The sequence below is a fragment of the Berghia stephanieae genome, chromosome 4 (genome assembly GCF_034508935.2).
Source record: "Berghia stephanieae isolate SIO BIC M18660-M18661 chromosome 4, UCSD_Bste_1.3, whole genome shotgun sequence".
Classification (NCBI taxonomy): domain Eukaryota; kingdom Metazoa; phylum Mollusca; class Gastropoda; order Nudibranchia; family Aeolidiidae; genus Berghia; species Berghia stephanieae.
The window spans coordinates 89,119,836-89,137,335 of NC_088363.1; the positions used below are offsets into that span (position 1 = coordinate 89,119,836).

At 36.5% G+C, this 17,500-nt stretch overlaps 1 protein-coding gene across 7 annotated transcripts in view; it reads right to left on the reverse strand.

The window, feature by feature from the left end:
* Positions 1-17,500, reverse strand: part of LOC144971524 (uncharacterized) — a 311,145-nt gene that overhangs the window by 21,895 nt on the left and 271,750 nt on the right. For 5 of the 7 annotated variants that reach the window (XM_078912517.1, XM_078912516.1, XM_078912513.1 and 2 more), the window contains one exon: positions 2,230-3,648. In XM_078912517.1, the coding sequence (XP_078768643.1) occupies positions 2,230-2,499 (270 nt within the window). In that variant the 5' untranslated portion in view covers positions 2,500-3,648. Of the gene's footprint in view, positions 1-2,229; positions 3,649-8,715; positions 8,813-17,500 lie in introns of all 7 variants that reach the window. The other 2 variants (XM_078912518.1, XM_078912515.1) reach the window with 1 other exon arrangement.

Sequence of the window (17,500 nt, forward strand, 5' to 3'; positions counted from 1 at the left end):
TGTATAGGTTGGGTGTGAAGTTTTTGAGAAAATCCGAAAAATGGCCAGTAAGGAGAAAGTTAAACTGAATAATTCCAAAAAGTTTTATGTCTGGGTTAACCAGGGGGAGAAGAAAACAAGTTCAAAACAATGAGTTGTGTATTAGGGGAATGGATTTGTCACCGATTATGTCCCTTTGTTGTGTCCAGCACGGTGAATGCTGTCATTAGGACGATTTAGGGTTGATCCACACCGGAGACTGACTCACGGAACTATCATAAAAAAACATTATAAATGAGATCATGTTTTGACTTTCTGATCACAAGACATATAAAATGAAAAGTTCTAGCCAGCATGAAAAATAAAAAGTACAGATTTTCTTTGTTTAGAACCACGATGGCCGCCGTTGCTGGGCGACGTGACATCACACTATTGAATCCAATTACAAGGACGGTAATTCACGGAACTATCATCTAACCCTTGAGGCTTATGCGCAAGAATTGTGTGATATATGAGTTTCGTTTACTCTATAAGGGCTGACCCACACCGGAGACTGACTCCGACGACCCGGCACTGCCCGTCCTCTGCCGTCGTCCTGATAAAGACGTCGGGCACAGACAAAATACTAAGAATAAAGAGAAGAGCCGCTAGATCTATATCTAGATACCCATACCAAGCCCCCAAAGTCCTCTGCTCTGCCGTGTTTGGTACGGGTAGGTCTAACGGGCCTTCTCTTTATTCTTAGTGGTATTTTTTTCGTGCCCGACGACTTCATCAGGAAGACGACAGAGGACGGCAGTGCCGGGTCGTCGGAGTCAGTCTCCGGTGTGGGTTAGCCCTTAGGGTAAACGAAACTCATATGTCACACAATTCTTGCGCATAAGCCTCAAGGGTTAGATGATAGTTCCGTGAATTACCGTCCTTGTAATTGGATTCAATAGTGTGATGTCACGTTGCCCAGCAACGGCGGCCATCGTGGTTTTAAACAAGGAAAATCAGTACTTTTTATTTTTCATGCTGGCTAGAACTTTTCATATTATATGTCTTGTGATCAGAAAGTCAAAACATGATCTCATTTATAATGTTTTTTCCCCCTCTGGATACGCTTTTATGCTCGTCGGAGAAATATTTCATAAGGGCGTCCGCCATTGTTCCTATAGTTTACTGTTACCATGCTTCATTACGAGGGAAGTGACGTTACGACAGTTGAAGCGTATTATTATTATTATTTGTAGTCATCAATCAAGGGACTGAATTAGGCAACAAATGGATTCACTTCATAAGCATGTCGTGAGTGTGTATGTTTACATTTATAGATAGAATGAAGTTGACGTCACTCGGGTCTTTGTTATTGTTTTTTTTTCCATCCGCGTTTATGAGTAATTCTCAATTAACTGTATTATCCAGACTATAAAAGTTCATGGTTACACAGAGATTTGTGTGTTGGTCCGTTATACTTCCGGATGGCAATGTTGTGAGCTTCTTAGCCAAGGGCATACTATCTATATTATGTGCTTGTCTGAGTGTATGTGTGTTTTGTGTGTGGAGGCGATTGTGAGGAGGTGATGGATTGTGTATGTCTATGTGTATATTTTGTGTGTATATAGGTGTGCTTATGTGTACTTTATATCGATATGATCGACACATTATTACAGGGAGCTACACATTAAAAAAAAATGATACCCCAAAATAGCACCTGGAATAAATAATATTTCACAATGTCTTAAAACATAATTTATTTTTCCAGGTTATTGTGTGTTGGTATATAAATATTGAAGGAAATATTTCAAAAGTCCCGGTTTATGCAGCTTGAAATGACAGTAAAATGATTTAATCACTCGAGGAAAGAGAGTGGTATAAGTTAGATATTACTCTTCTTAAACATATTCCTTTTAGTGATCAGAAAAATAAATACGATTTGAATCATCTTTTAAACTTGATAGTAAGGTTAAACATCGAAAATAAAATTCAAGCTTGCCTTGTGTTTTTTGTCAATTTTTTATCTGTAGACAACCTTCTTGGGAATAATTGCAAACAACGATTAAATAAAACAACAACAACAAAAAAGAATATTTATTTGGATGATACATACTGTTGTTCAATTGTGTGTTATGATGATGATGATGATGATGATGATGATGATGATGATGATGATGATGATGATGATGATGTTGAAAATGAGGACTTTGATGATGACAGGACGAAGCAATGAAATGGAAAAGAATGATGTGAAAAACAAAACAAACTCACCTTCTGCTTCAAACTAGCGAAGACGTAGATTGCCAAGGCATTACCCACACTCCCGATGACCACGAAGATGCTTAGCATGACGTAGACAAACACCCCCATCCCCTCCTCCTGCCCGCCGCTAACATTCGGGTGGTTGGGCGTTGGTGTTTGATTATTGTTCACGTCCTCGTCATTCACAGAGCCATTAGCCAGAAATGAGGCGTTGACAGCCGCCAGGGAGAGATTCAGAAGAGAGGTGTCCGGAGACTGGCTGGAGCTGTCGTAATCCATCGTGGAATCAAGAATAAATGAAGATGACGTCACTCGGCCTTTTATTTATGTTTTCAGACCGCCACTTGTGTGGTTAGTTCGCACTATATTCTGTTAATCAGAATGTATTCATTAAAGGTTACACATAGCTTTTTTTTTCACTAAAACGCACATCATCAAACGACAAAAAACGCAATTCTCCTTTAAATGTTTCGTTTTGTGGTGATTTCAGTCTTTTCCAGTAATATTCTGTAATTAGTTTGCGTAAGCTTTATATTTCTTGGTTTGATCCAATTTTTATTGAAAAATAAACGTCTGAGACTAAAACGTTCCCACAAATATCTATATATATATTTATATTATTCTTTCCGCATTTAATTGTCGTCAGGACCAATTGTCATTTGACGTTTGACTGAAGGGTTTGTGTGTGAATGCGTGGGTGCGAGAGTGGTATTAATTTTTAAAATCTAAAATAATCGAATACATTAGCTATATGTTTGACTTTTCTTTGTGCAAAATATCGATATTTTTTCTGCCTAAAATATCAATAATCTATAAGGCTTTCTTTAGAATAATTATTTGTCGCATGAAATATAATTGCATCCGAAGAAACCAACACTATAGATTATCGTGACTTATTTTTCAATATCGATTTTTAAAAAAAAATGCCAATGACACGGATTATTTACGTATTTATTTATTGTAAATAATGACAACGATCTATCCAACATGCTGTAATAAAGCCGCTGCTATCGAGTTTCATGCCTGAACGAAATCAGATTCCCCTTTGAAAATGAAATAACATGTCAGGCCATTGAAAGAGTTCGTAATGATTGGGTTAGGAAACGTGAACGGGTAATCCCGTATGATGGAAACGAATTAACAAGTGCAGAAAAGAAAATAATAACGTTGTTTATTCCATGCCGTGTGACTGACTGTATCTTAGCGAACACTTCTTGCTAGGTTTGTCCCAAGGTTGTGTAAATATGGTGCTCTCAACGATCGATGTCCAATTTTCGATTTTGAATCAATTTTCAAAGGAAAATGTTGCAGCCATTTCATGTCACGTGTTTGATGATATCGTTCGTTTTTTCTAAGTCGTTCAAGAAGACTTAATTTTAGGAGGAAATCTTTTTAGACACGCCCCTGCCGTTGATAAAGAGGTTTAATCTGTAAAGAAAATAACAATGAGAGAAAGAAATTTATTTTGGTTGTATGTTTTACTATAACCAGATAATATGATAATGAAAAACTGGCATAAGATAAAACTTCAACAATTATTAGTGAATCAGTTGTATACTCAAATGTAAAAAATAAACAAACGAGAGAGATAGAGATAGATGAGAGAGAGAGAGAGAGAGAGAGAGAGAGAGAGAGAGAGAGAGAGAGAGAGAGAGAGAGAGAGAGATGTATATCAAATGATTGTATGCGCTAAGGTAGAAAATATAAAAATGAGCAAAAGTTATTTTGGTATAGGGTCTATGTGTTACTATAATCAGATAATACGTTACATAGAGACAAATAGCGGTGCCTAAATGAGTCAATAAAATGGAGATAAAGATAAAGGGAGTAAATCTGACTCATGAATGAACAACACAAAACAAACGACGTTTCGGCCTTGGCCTTTTCAAGTAAACACAGAATACATATATATTTATATTAGATTGTCAATCCTATATGGAATGACTTCCACAAACTCATCATAGTGACAATCCAAGAACGTTGCTGGTGTTGGATGACAAAACAATTCTTTATAAATGACGAGAAAACGTTTGCTTCAAACATGGTTGATTATGGTCACTCCGAATTGCCAAAATTGTCAAAAAGTCTCAAGCCTTATATTTCCTAATATAAAGGGGCGAAGTAGAGAGTGGTTAAGGCATTGCACTGTGACCGGAAGGTACTGAGTTCGAGTTCCGCTCCAGGGAATTTCGTTTTTTTTTTCTTCCTTCGGGCAAGATTATCAAACATTGGTTTGTTCACTTTGACTTTGGTCAACACGGATGTTTCCTGTTGACACCAGACGCTTGTTTGCTGGATTATCGATATTCATTTGATTATCGATATTCCTTTGTTTTGATTAAAATAAGTATCGGATTTCAAACTTTTGAACAATTTCTGCTGACCAACTGAGGACAATGGTAATCGATAAACATAATTTGAAGTAAACGTTTTCTGACAAAACAGACGTGTTTTGCCAAATAACGGTCGATGTGTATAATGATGTGTATGTTGATGTGTGTGTAGTTTCATCCTACTTAATAATTCACCCTTTTCTCTTTAATGTTCGTGCCATGTCAGTCTGATTTCCGCCAGTCTTTATCAGAACACCGTGCGCGAGAGAATCTGCATTAACATTTGATTAATTATGGATAACTAGAACGCATGACACTAAACTAAACCAACAAATAAGGAGTCCGGTAGTTCAGTTGATATAATATGTGAGTCACAGCTCCAATTTGGTATTTGGGCGGGATGCTCTAACTGCTCTTGGAAACAGTGATACCTGCCAGAAATGTCAGCCAGCCCCAAAGACCAGCGTTCACATCGTCCTCCACTGCCCAGTCACTAAACTTGAAGGTGGCTACGAAACCGTCCTTAGGGCGGAGGAAGACTTTAGAAGATGGGTTGACGAAATAAATTTGGAGGTGTAGCCATACGCTACTAAACAGAGGAATTACTACTGCTGCTGCTGCTACTACTACTACTACTACTACTACAACTACAACTACAACTACAACTACTACTACTACTACTACTACTCATACCGCTGCTGCTGCTGCTACTACAACTACTACTACAACTACTACTACTACTACTACTACTACTACTACTACTACTACTACTACTACTAATGCTGCTGCTGCTGCTGCTACTACAACAACAACAACAACAACAACAACAACAACAACAACAACAACAACAACAACAACAACAACAACAACAACAACAACAACAACAACTACTACTACTACTACTACTACTACTGCTACTACTACTACTACTACTACTGCTACTACTACTACTACTACTACTACTAATACCGCTGCTGCTGCTGCTACTACAACAACAACTACTACTACTACTACTACTACTACTACTACTACTACTACTACTACTACTACTACTACTACTGCTACTACTACTACTACTACTACTACTACTACTACTACTACTGCTACTACTACTACTACTACTACTACTATGTAACTGCTAGTTAGGGAGATTATACAGGTTGAACTAATGACAACGTCTTAAGAGAAGTAAGTGAGGCTAAAATTCGGAGGTGGGAAGTTCCTCTTCTCGAAACTGGTAGAGAACTTGGCGAGTTCTTGTACCAGCAAGAGGAGACTTGGGGACTGCAAACAGACTAAGGTCCAGGACGTGTCTAACAGTGGTCACGCTTCATCAGGGAAGTCTTTCCACCTGTTCCACATGTACACGTTGTGGTAAAGAACCTGAATCTGGTTGAATGTGTACTGTGACGTGGCTACAGGACGGGTTCCAGCGTGGCCTTCGTAAAGTTATGGCCTGACACTGACCAAAAAATGACGTCAAAATGCCAGTCTTTTGCCACTAACGAAAACAAATCGTGAGTTGTATCCAATAGTTCAACCAATAAAATAACTTGTTTCCATGAGCTCTACTAACGACAACTCACTCAGCGTGCAATAACCAAATAATGACGTCAAACTGCCAGTCCTTTTGGATTTCAGTGTCAGGCTATATCATAACGATGGCTACGGTTCGAGACCGTACACAAAAGCGGTAACGACAAAACCGTTACATTATTATTGTGGTGCGATGCCGTCAGATGTTGCTGCTGCTGCCGACCACGATCCGAGGGCTTTTCATAATTTTCACAATTTTTTGTTTGTGCAGGCAGTCAAAATGCAGCTTATGTCAAATATCTCAGGACTGTGATAATGATTCTCAAGATTTCGAATTGTAATGCACATAAGACATTGAGGCCGAACTGTCGTAACATTGTTCCTTTTACAATACGGGTTTTAAGAATTTAGGCCACAGACGTTTCTTTCAATCATCAATCTACTAGGACGAGCCTCAACCTGCCAAATGTTTCAAACAAGACATTTTAAAGAAGCCTCAGGTTTGGGATTTCTTTGATAAGTTGGGGTGGGGTCATTTCATTGGTGTTACGTATTGAATCTATGCATATTGAGATTTATTTTTACTGATAAAGAGTTGGTTTAATTTGATAAAAACAATCCTAAAATTATGTAGGATTCTAAACATTTCGACATTTTATTTCATAAGCGTACTTTGATCTGCTACTACTTGGACAATCAACAATATTAGATGAATCGGAATATTCGTATTTCTTATAAATTTAATGATTTTCTTTCCTCACAACATAATTTTTGCGGGGATATCATGTACTATTTCTTATAGATAGTATGCACTTGGCTAAGAAGTTCACAACATTGCCATCCGGAAGTTTAACGGAGCAACACACAAAACTGTGTGTAACCATTAACGTTTATATTCAGGTTAATACAGTTTAGCGAGAATTACTCATATTCGCGGATGGCTAAAACAATAACAAAGACCCGAGTGACGTCAACTTCATTCTATCTATATCTCTATCAGTCATGACTCTAAAATGTAGTTGCTGTATTTATAGATAGAACGATGATGACGTCACTCTGGTCTTTTTTTATTGTTTTTTTTTTTTTGCCGTCCACGTTTGTGAGTAATTCTCACTAAACTGTATTAACCAGACTATAAATGTTCATGGTTACACACAATTTTGTGTGTTGGTCCGTTATATTTCCGGATGGCAATATTGTGAGTGTCTTAGCCAAGCGCATACTATCTATACCACTATGTTCATTGAAAGCTGCCCTGAACATATGGGTTAAAGGAAGCCAGGCTCCTCTTTTCAAAATGAAAGGAATTGAATGAAAAGCTGATGCACTTTCTTTAGATATTAAATCAATAAGCCATATTACGGCATAAGAACTATTGATTTTTAAATTCAATGAAAGACTTTTTTTTCAAGCTTATACTTTACAGAACGTTTTTTCTTTTTAACTGGGACTTTGACGTTCAGGATGAATTTTATGATGGCTTTCACACAGAGTTTTGAGAGAGGAGAGGGTTAAAGAGAAAGAAAAAAAGAAAGAAAGAAAGAGGAGAAGAGAGAGAGAGAGAGAGAGAGAGAGAGAGAGAGAGAGAGAGAGAGAGAGAGAGAGAGAGAGAGAGGCGATGCTAAACGTCATTTTAATTTTGATTTTCGGTGAGTTGAGATAAATGATGATGTGAAATTGAATGTAAGCTTCAATTTAATTACAAAAACAGATCAAATGAACGTTTCGGGTTTCCCCTTTATCAACAAAACAGGATGACTGAAACACCACAGATGTATGAGATGATGTGGTAGTGGCGTAGTTAAGATGAATAAACAAAACATTGGTTGGCAGGAAATAGTATGCTCCTTGGTAAGGAAGCACGAATTGAAAGTGAGTTGAGATAATCCTCAACTTGTCAAAAATGATAAAATTGAGACTTATCTAAGTTAAAGACTTATAGAAATTTTATGGTTTACTTTATTTTATCACAATGAAAAGACTAGAAGAAAGGATTTCAAGCCAAGAAGCTCACAATATTGTCATCCGAAAGTATAACGAACTAACACACAAAACTGTGTGTAACCTTGAACGTTTATGGTATTGTTAATACAGTTTAGTGAGAATTACTCATAAACGTGGATGACAAAAAGCAATTACAAAGACCCGAGTGACGTCATCTCTTTATACTATTTATATTGCCGCACTCTGAAATTAAAAAAAAAAACACATTAAAAAAATTTTACCCAGAAAACTCGTCCTTCAACTATTGATCGATTAAAGCGACCCTCATTCATCTTGGCAAAAAGAACCTCTCAAACTGAATTTTAAACTTTGGCCAGAAAACTCGTCCTTCAAGTATCGATCGAGTAAAATCATTCCGAGTTTTGAGAGTTTTGGACAAGATGAGGATAATTTTAATATGGAGCTAAATATAAAGGGAGTAAATCTGACTCATGAATGAACAACACAAAACAAACGACGTTTCGGCCATTGGCCTTTATCAAGTAAACACAGAATACATATATATCTATATTATCATCATCATCATCATCATTGCCTTTTTCACCTATAAGGCCACAGACAAACAGTTTCCATCCTTCTCTATCCTGAGCTAATTTAAAAAACATCTCATTCCAGGTCTTACCACTTCTCTGTATATCAGCTTCTTTAATTCTTCCTTTCGGCTTTGTCTGTTGTCCTTCATCAATTCTGTCATTCCAGAAACTCTTCGGTCGCCCAAGCTAAAAAAAAAAGGATTTGATTTGTCCGTCTTCGTTTCTGAAACGGTTTGAGTTTTACGGAAGGGGTGTTAACATCTTCGACAACCCCCAACCTGGAGGACCAGGTGACTCAAAAAAAGGGGAAGTCACACACCATTAGTCGCCTTTTACGACACGCTGGCTTGGCGTTGGGCTATTCTTGATCCTCTCAGTTGAGGGACCCCGGACACCACACGGGGTATATTAGATATATTATAATAGATATATATGCATTCTGTGTTTACTTGATAAAGGTCAAGGGCCGAAACGTCGTTTGTTTTGTGTTGTTCATTCATGAGTCAGATTTACTCCATTTATCTTTATCTCCATTTTATTGACTCATTTAGGCACCGCTATTTATTTAGTAATTTTAATAGGTTGGGTTTCTGGCCAAATTTTTTTAAAGTTTTTATTTTCAAATATCGAAGATTGGCTTATTTTTTTTTTGTTCTATTTTTGTATTGTTACGTTGGTCATGAAAACGATCCGGTTCTAACCAATAGGCATACAACAATGGCAATAAGGCTGATTAAATTAGATAATTAGATAATACTTTGAACATTACATTAAGCTCCGCATAAGATGCTGAAAAGGGGATTAATACTTTAAAAATTGTTTTCATGAATTTTTTTTTTGGTCATGATCTTATTATTATCATTTTTGTTTTTAGAAAAGTTAATATGAAAATGAAGTAAACGTAGTCAAGGAAACAGGTAATAGTTCAAAGAAAATAATCTAAAAGGGATATACTCATATTATACAATTTAACAGAGAGGAAAACAAGAGGCATTGGTATTATAGGCTTCTCATTGTCAAAATAATCGGATCAACATTTTGGTATAGGAAATGCCATCAATAGGGATATGTGCGTTGGTTTTTCAAATACTCTACATTTTGATAATTCAAATCTTGAAAATTAATTTCCTTCAAAAACACGCCAAATATTCTTGTAATCTTTTCTTTAAAATGTCATGTGATGAATTCTGGATTATGGGACGATCTTTTAAATCTGATGATTTCCATTCAGGATCGATAAAATAGGTACAGTTTATCTTATTATAATATCTCATCTGTTTCTATTCTCATTGAAACGAAGGAAGCAGTCGGTATCTATCCATGTAACGAGATTGACAAAGTTATTGTTATTGTGGTGTCCACGAAACAAGATACTTTCTTTCTTGCTTGCTACGTAGCAATATCTATAATTATTATTGTCCGGATTACAGAATGCATGGGGTTCATTTTCACAGAGAAGTTGATTTTAAAAAAATGATTTTTGTTTTATCCGATTTGTTTCGGAAAGTAACATTTTATATCGGTTTCCAGATTTACATCATTCTCATTCTTTCCTAAATTTGAAAAAAAGGGATGAAGTTTCAATGAATTACAAGACACATGTTAAAATGTCTCATTATATTGAATTCTTCTCATTGACCCAGTAGGTACATCTACATACTTTATATCTAGACCGATTTTGACTGTTGATGGCTAAAAAAATTTGTCTCGGTCAAACAATACTATAATGATTATATAAACGAGTGCCTGTAATTAATAAGCCTTTTAATTTTGTAATATGTCGACGTCGGGCATTGAGCAAGTCACCTCGCCCTAGCTCACTTTGCAACGCTGCATTGCGGCCGACGCCTGGGTTATCCAGTCTTTTATTTGATCAGAACCTAAAAAATTCCGGCCAGGGATGAATAAAGGAAATTTTTTTCACTTATGGAGAAGTGATTTATCATTGTACTATTTTCTTTATCTGTACCCTCTGATACCATGCATTGAGCAATCAACGAGTCATTCATTGCATGCAGGCAAAAAAGGCAAAAATAATACGCTTAGTCGCGGACCCCTCCTTGCTGATTAATGTTCTCACGTCCGTCTGGGTTTACTTGTATCCATAGACGTACACTGGGGTAGTACTTGTACTGGAATAAAGAGATCATTGAACGTGATTGGAGACGGTCGGGTGGGATCCACAGATACACGCACGATTCACACGCTTCACGCCTACTGATTATAGATAGTTCGAAGATGACGTCACTCATGTCTTTGTTATTGTTTTTACCATCCGCGTTTATGAGTACTTCTCACTAAACTGTATTAACCAGACTATAAACCTTCAGGTTACACACAGTTTGCGTGTTGGCCAGTTTTACTTCCGGATGGCAATGTTGTGAACTATAGGCCATTACAGTATAACATCGACGTCGGTTATATCGACAACGGCTTTGTGGTCTAGTGGTATGACACTCACTCACTTCCGGATCGGAAAAGTCCTGGGTTCGAGCCTCGCTCTCTCGGCTTATAGTTGAGTCATTGGAGAAGGCTCTTTACTCACATTCTCTCACCGTACTTAGGTGTAAAATGAGTACCTGACCGTTAACAGCGATGTCTCTGTCCGAAATAAAATTGTAACATCGCCTAACAGGCATCGAGTCCCGTCCTAAATGTTAAATGTTGCTGTTGGCCAAGGACCCTTTTTAAAGCGCGTTGAGAACATTTAGTGTATATTGAGCTATATTATTTTTCTTCTTCAAGTACCAAGTCTGTGCCAGACATCGGTGATCATGGTACGCCATTCATCTCTCTGATCAGATAACCTCAGAAAACTAATATTACTCTTCTCTTTCTTTGTCACCCAGCTGTTCAAACTATTCAAATATGTTTTTCTTGGTCTACCTTTACTCTTTTTACCTTCTATCTTTCCTGTGAGAGCAAGATGTTCAATACATTTATGTAGCGATATAAAAGCTCAATTTAATTTAATTTAATTTAACGTTAGAGCTAGCAAGCATCTCTAACCTGTTAATGCCCTTCTCTGGATAGATAGGTATTAAAAAATTTGACCAGGAAAACTCGTCCTTCAAATATCGATCGATTTAGATGACCATCATCGTGGCAAACTCTCTCAAAGGTAAGTATGCACAGTGATTAAAAGACGGAAAATCACGTACATGATATTTAGTGAATTTGTAACACAAACAAACGATTGTTGCATTAACAGGGTGGCCGCATTTGAAAAAGCAAGGAAACGACATAAAGTACAAACGATTTTAATGTTACGATATGTTGTGTCGAAACACACAAACATACGCACACACACTCTCTCTCTCACACATACACACACTCTCTCTCACACATACACACACTCATACACACATACATACACACACACACACACACATATATATATATATATCGGGTGCAAGAAAAAACAAAACAGCTGGAAACATCTAGAGATGCTGCATGATTATAACTTGCCATCTGTAATTTGTGTATCACCTAAATACGGCATTTAGATTTAAACCTTATATTTTTTGCCAATAAATTAAATTTTACATTGATATTAGATTATATGGGTAACAAATACTAGAGGTGCCTAAATGAGCCAACAGAATGGAGTGAAATATACCGTGAGTAAATATTATGACTCATATACTCGTATAAGGGAACAGCACAAAAGACTCACAAACAGAAGGATCTAGTTTGGATATGATGAAGAATGGCTTCGAAAGTAAGACGTCCAATCATAAAGGTTAACAGGTAGTTGCAAGCATTAGATTTAATGCCACAAGATCCCAGTTAAGCCCCAGTCTCTGAGACCTGAGGGTAAAACGGACAACTACAGCAATTATAAAGCTGCTAAGGGAGTATTTTAGCGGATATAGTTTGAATACAGTAAGCCAAGTAAATGAAAAACAACACAAGTTAATATATATATATAAACACACGCACAATCAATTATCCTCCAAGTAAAGCAAGACTCTCCGACTGAAGATAAGCAATTCAATTCTTTTACTCTCTCTCTCTCTCTCTCTCTCTCTCTATATATATATATATATATATATATATATATATATATATATATATATATATATGTGTGTATGTGTGTGTGGATATATGAGTAAATGCAGTGAGTGGACAAGTACTAATAACTAACCTTTTATTAGCCCGTTCCATGTGCTAAATAATATAACATAAATAATTGTTTTATTACGAAACTAAGATATACGACTTTATCAAAATTAGTCAGGATATCTCTAGATTATATCGCTATTGAGAGGATCTGAGGACAGATATGGTTGGAGGGACATGATCGCCGATGTCTGCAATAGGCTTGGCACTTGATGATGATGATGATGATGATGATGATGATGATGATGATGATGATGATGATGATGATGATCTCTAGACTCGATGAGGTTAAGAATATATCACTGTATTAATAACGTGACTTTATCAAACTAGTCAGGACATCTCTCTAGACTCGATGAGGTTAAGAATATATCACTGTATTAATAACGTGACTTTATCAAACTAGTCAAGGATATATCTCTAGACTCGATGATGTTAAGAATATATCACTGTATTAATAACGTACTATCTATTAGTGCTTGGCAATTCACAGTAAAGTTGAGTGATGCGCAACTCAAACCGGCAGAAGTTTGCTATTATTTAATTTTCTATTATAATCTACAAACCAGAAGACAGAGAGATACGCAAGGAAAACAGTGGTTACACGGTCGTCCTACGTGACCAAGTCTATTATGAGGGCAGCTCGAGAACACAAGCATTAATTCAGTACATCCATCCAAAGATAGTCATGTTTATTGACTCGCATCACGGAACGTATCTCGGACAACACGAAATGAAGAAGAAGAAAACAACGAATTCATTCCGTTTTGACCAGATTATTTTTTCATATATTATTATCAATAGTTTGAGATAACCGGAAACTTGTCAAAAAATTATATTTAAATTCGAGATTTCTTTGAATATTTTCTTTGATTAAAGACATTTGGACAAATTTGGAGTCTTTGTATTCTATTGATATTAAACGGAATTTTGATATTCTGGCCAAATAAAAATAGGGTGTTTTGTCACCCAACGTACGGTAGTTCTAATACAATATCGAACAGGCTTTCATCTCTAACACAATTATTTTGTTTCTGTTGATTACGCTGCAGGAAGAGTATTGATCTATCTGTCTATCTATCGGTATACAAATCGATTTATATATCGATCTTTCTGATTGTCTATCTACCTACCTATCTATCTATCTATCTATCTATCTATCTATCTATCTATCGGTATACAAATCGATTTATATATATATATCGATCTTTCTGATTGTCTATCTTCCTACCTACCTATCTATCTATCTATCTATCTATCTATCTATCTATCTATCTATCTATCTATCTATCTAGGTAGCTTCGTATATATATATATATATATATATATGTGCATATATATATATATATATATATATATATATATATATATATATATATATATATATAAAATGTATATTATAATTGATAATACAATCTTTCGAATCCATTCTGCTCATTGTCACCCGAATGTTTTGATGACCAACTTCGACTACAACAGACAGGAACTAAAGTTGAGATAACGTAAACTTGTTGAGACAATCGGGTTGGTTGGCCATAAAAAGAGACTCGACTTTGACATTATGGTCAGCATTCAACCAGTTAAATGAACTTGGATGTCTTGAATGAATAGGCTTGGGGTGACTCAAATGGTCTTGGCGTTGTTACGAGTCGAGAGAAGGAAGAAGAAGGATAGGTAGATGCACATGCCAAAAATGTCGGATACCTCTGCCAATCCTTCCCCGCCCCTCTCCCACCCGATTCATTTGTCTTGTCCGATGGATGCTTGACTTCTCACAAGACGGCTGCAGGCAGGAATGGGAGCGATCATGTTGTCGTCCAACCAAGTCATCAATCACATGATTTGTTGCGGTCCAACGACTGAATATTTCTTAACAAATGTAAACACACTGCTTTGTTTATGAAAGTTGTAAACATACACATGTGTCTAGCAGAACAAAATGATCAATCGCGACGTTAGATATTTCAAAAACTGTAACACTTTTCACTATGTGGGCCACTTTGAGAACATATTCCAATGTGACCAATGACCTCGAGCACATGGAAAGGTAATATAGATCATGACCCATTGTCTTTCCAGATAAGGTCCTTTTATCATCAGCAGAGACAGCTTTTGGCCTCTGATTAGCCTGGAGTCTCAGCCAAGAGCACTATCAACGGCTGTATAGAGTAAAGCGTGTTTGGGAGTATCACCATTGGTTGGATTGGTTACAGTCCGATGTTTTTTTTGGGGAAAAATTCGCCATAAATTCTGATCATCCACATTTTATTGTAGCTTAGGAAACCAAACATAAAGTTGCACGAAAAACAATGATTGAATAACAGGTGTGTTCAGATAAAATGCACCTATTTTTTTCTACGATTTATCCGAACTTGAAAAAAAAAAAGATGAAGAGACTCATTAGTAGATAATATATTTTTCACACGAACTCATTTTTCAAGGAAATATAGATCCAGCTTATCAGTGTCAATATAAGCGCCACATAATAGGATTCAATAGTCTGATGTCAAGTCGCCCAGCAACGAGCATTTGGTTCTAAACAAAGAAAATCGGTATTTTTTATTCTCCATGGTGGCTAGACCGTTTTCACGTGTCATATGAACGGAATGTATAAAAGTCAAAACATGATCAGATTTATAATGTTTTTCTCCTCTGGATACACTTTTATGCTCGTCGGAGAAGTATTTCATAAGGGCATCCGCCGTTGTTCCGATAGTTTAGAACCAGTTGCTAAGTTACTATGCGTCATTACGAGGGAAGTGACGTCACGACTGTTGAATACTATTGCACGACCCACTTGACTACAAGGATATCTATAATATTATGCCATTAGCTATTTTGGTTAAACCTTCGCCGTGTAAGAAATGGAATTGGTATCGGTTACGGCCTATAAGATTTTTATCTGGAGCCTCATTCGCCCAACACCTATTGGGTAGCTGGATCTGGTAAAAAGTAGTCAGCGGTAGACCAGCATCCTGTCCTTGATCAACAATCGAATTAACCCTTTCATTACCAACTACAGGAAAATCGTCACATTCGTTACGATACAACCAACAATTTTCTTATTCCAATTTCTGAAGTACATCATAAAATTTAAATAAAATGAACAGTGTGTTGTAGAGTAGATATTTCTTGCTAAAGAAATTATTTATCGCAAGAATTTTACTGTTATTATGTCAGAGTGATAAAAAAAATCTATTTTTGTGTTAGTTGGGTGCAAAGTTTTGGGGAAAATCCTGAAAATGGCTGGTAAGGAGAGAGAGTTAAAGCTACAGAAATGCAAGTAAAACCAGAGCCCAATGGCTCGGAAGGATGGGTTAAGTATAGAAACGAGACTTAGGGACCTTTCGCGTCTTAGTTGCTTTTTAATCAACTGACTCGGCTGTTTTGATCAATTCTGCGTAGTTGGTGGGATGGATTGCCATACACAATTTAATCTACGGATGCACCACCGATCTTATCCAAAACTTATTGGAAGTATATCAGAATTCTTGATTTGGTAATCATCATTTATTTTTTAAAACAGTATCAGCAATGGGATCATCATTTATCATACATTATAGATTTTAGTGTCACATCCAACTGCTGGTATGGAGTATGGAGTGTCGTGTATACGAGATACGGCATCAAATCGTCCCTTTGTTAGTAAAGGCTTTGTATCTTGATGAACAAACAGGTATCGGTCAATTCTTATGGGTATGATGCAAGTGTAAAGATTTAGAGTTGGACGACGCATTCATTTATTGATGCTATGCGGTTAGGTAAAATACTCAAAACATCCATCAGCCGGATATAACGAACCAGACAAAAAAAAAAAAAAAAAAAAACAAAACCCCAAACATTTGTGTAACTTTAAACGTTTATAGTCTGATTGATAGAATTTAGTGAGAACTAATAATTAAAATGGCTGTCGAAAACAATTGAATGCAAATTGTTTAATGTCTTGTTGGTGTAAAAAAAAATATGAAAGTAGTCGACCAGATCAGCCATAAGGCCCATGAAGGTGGATTTGATCCCGGCCGATATGACGTTAGACGGACAATAGCAATTGCTTGCTACCATTTCGATAAGACGCAAATTAATCTAACGCAAAGTACTAACAGATCTAACAGACTCTTATGATATACATTCACTGTTCGGAGAACAATGTGTGTGTGTGTGTGTGTGTGTGTGTGTGGGGGGGGGGGGGGGGGGTAGAGTAAGATTCTTTTTAAAACATCTCGACTTCACCCGTGATTTATCCCTGGTTACGAATCGAGTGGTCAAACAACCTGATCTATCAGGACTCTAATTCTCTAAAGAATCAAATGTGTCAGTGCATGACATAATCAGTCGGAAGGTGTACATTTTGGATTTACATTTTTGCGGTTTCTGAAAGAATATGCTCCCCAGAGCACTTTAATCTTTATTTGAAGTAATTCTGGTGAGTTTTCATGAAGTTATGGTCAGATGTATGGGAAAGGTATCCAGCAACTTTTCTCAAATTTCATACTTTTTCAACTTGACAAGCTGTAAAAAATATTTAGAAATGAAATTTAGCTTTAATATTTCCCGAAGATGTACAAAAAAGGGTTGGTTTCATCATTTATGACAGGAACTCATTTTTTGATATAAAAAATTGACCTTCTAACTAAACTTGGCAATACATCAGTTCAAAGTCTTTCACCATCCGACTGATTATGTCATTCACTGTAACATATTGTTAATGAATCACTCCATCAACAAAATAAATTATGGGCCGGAGGAGCTAAC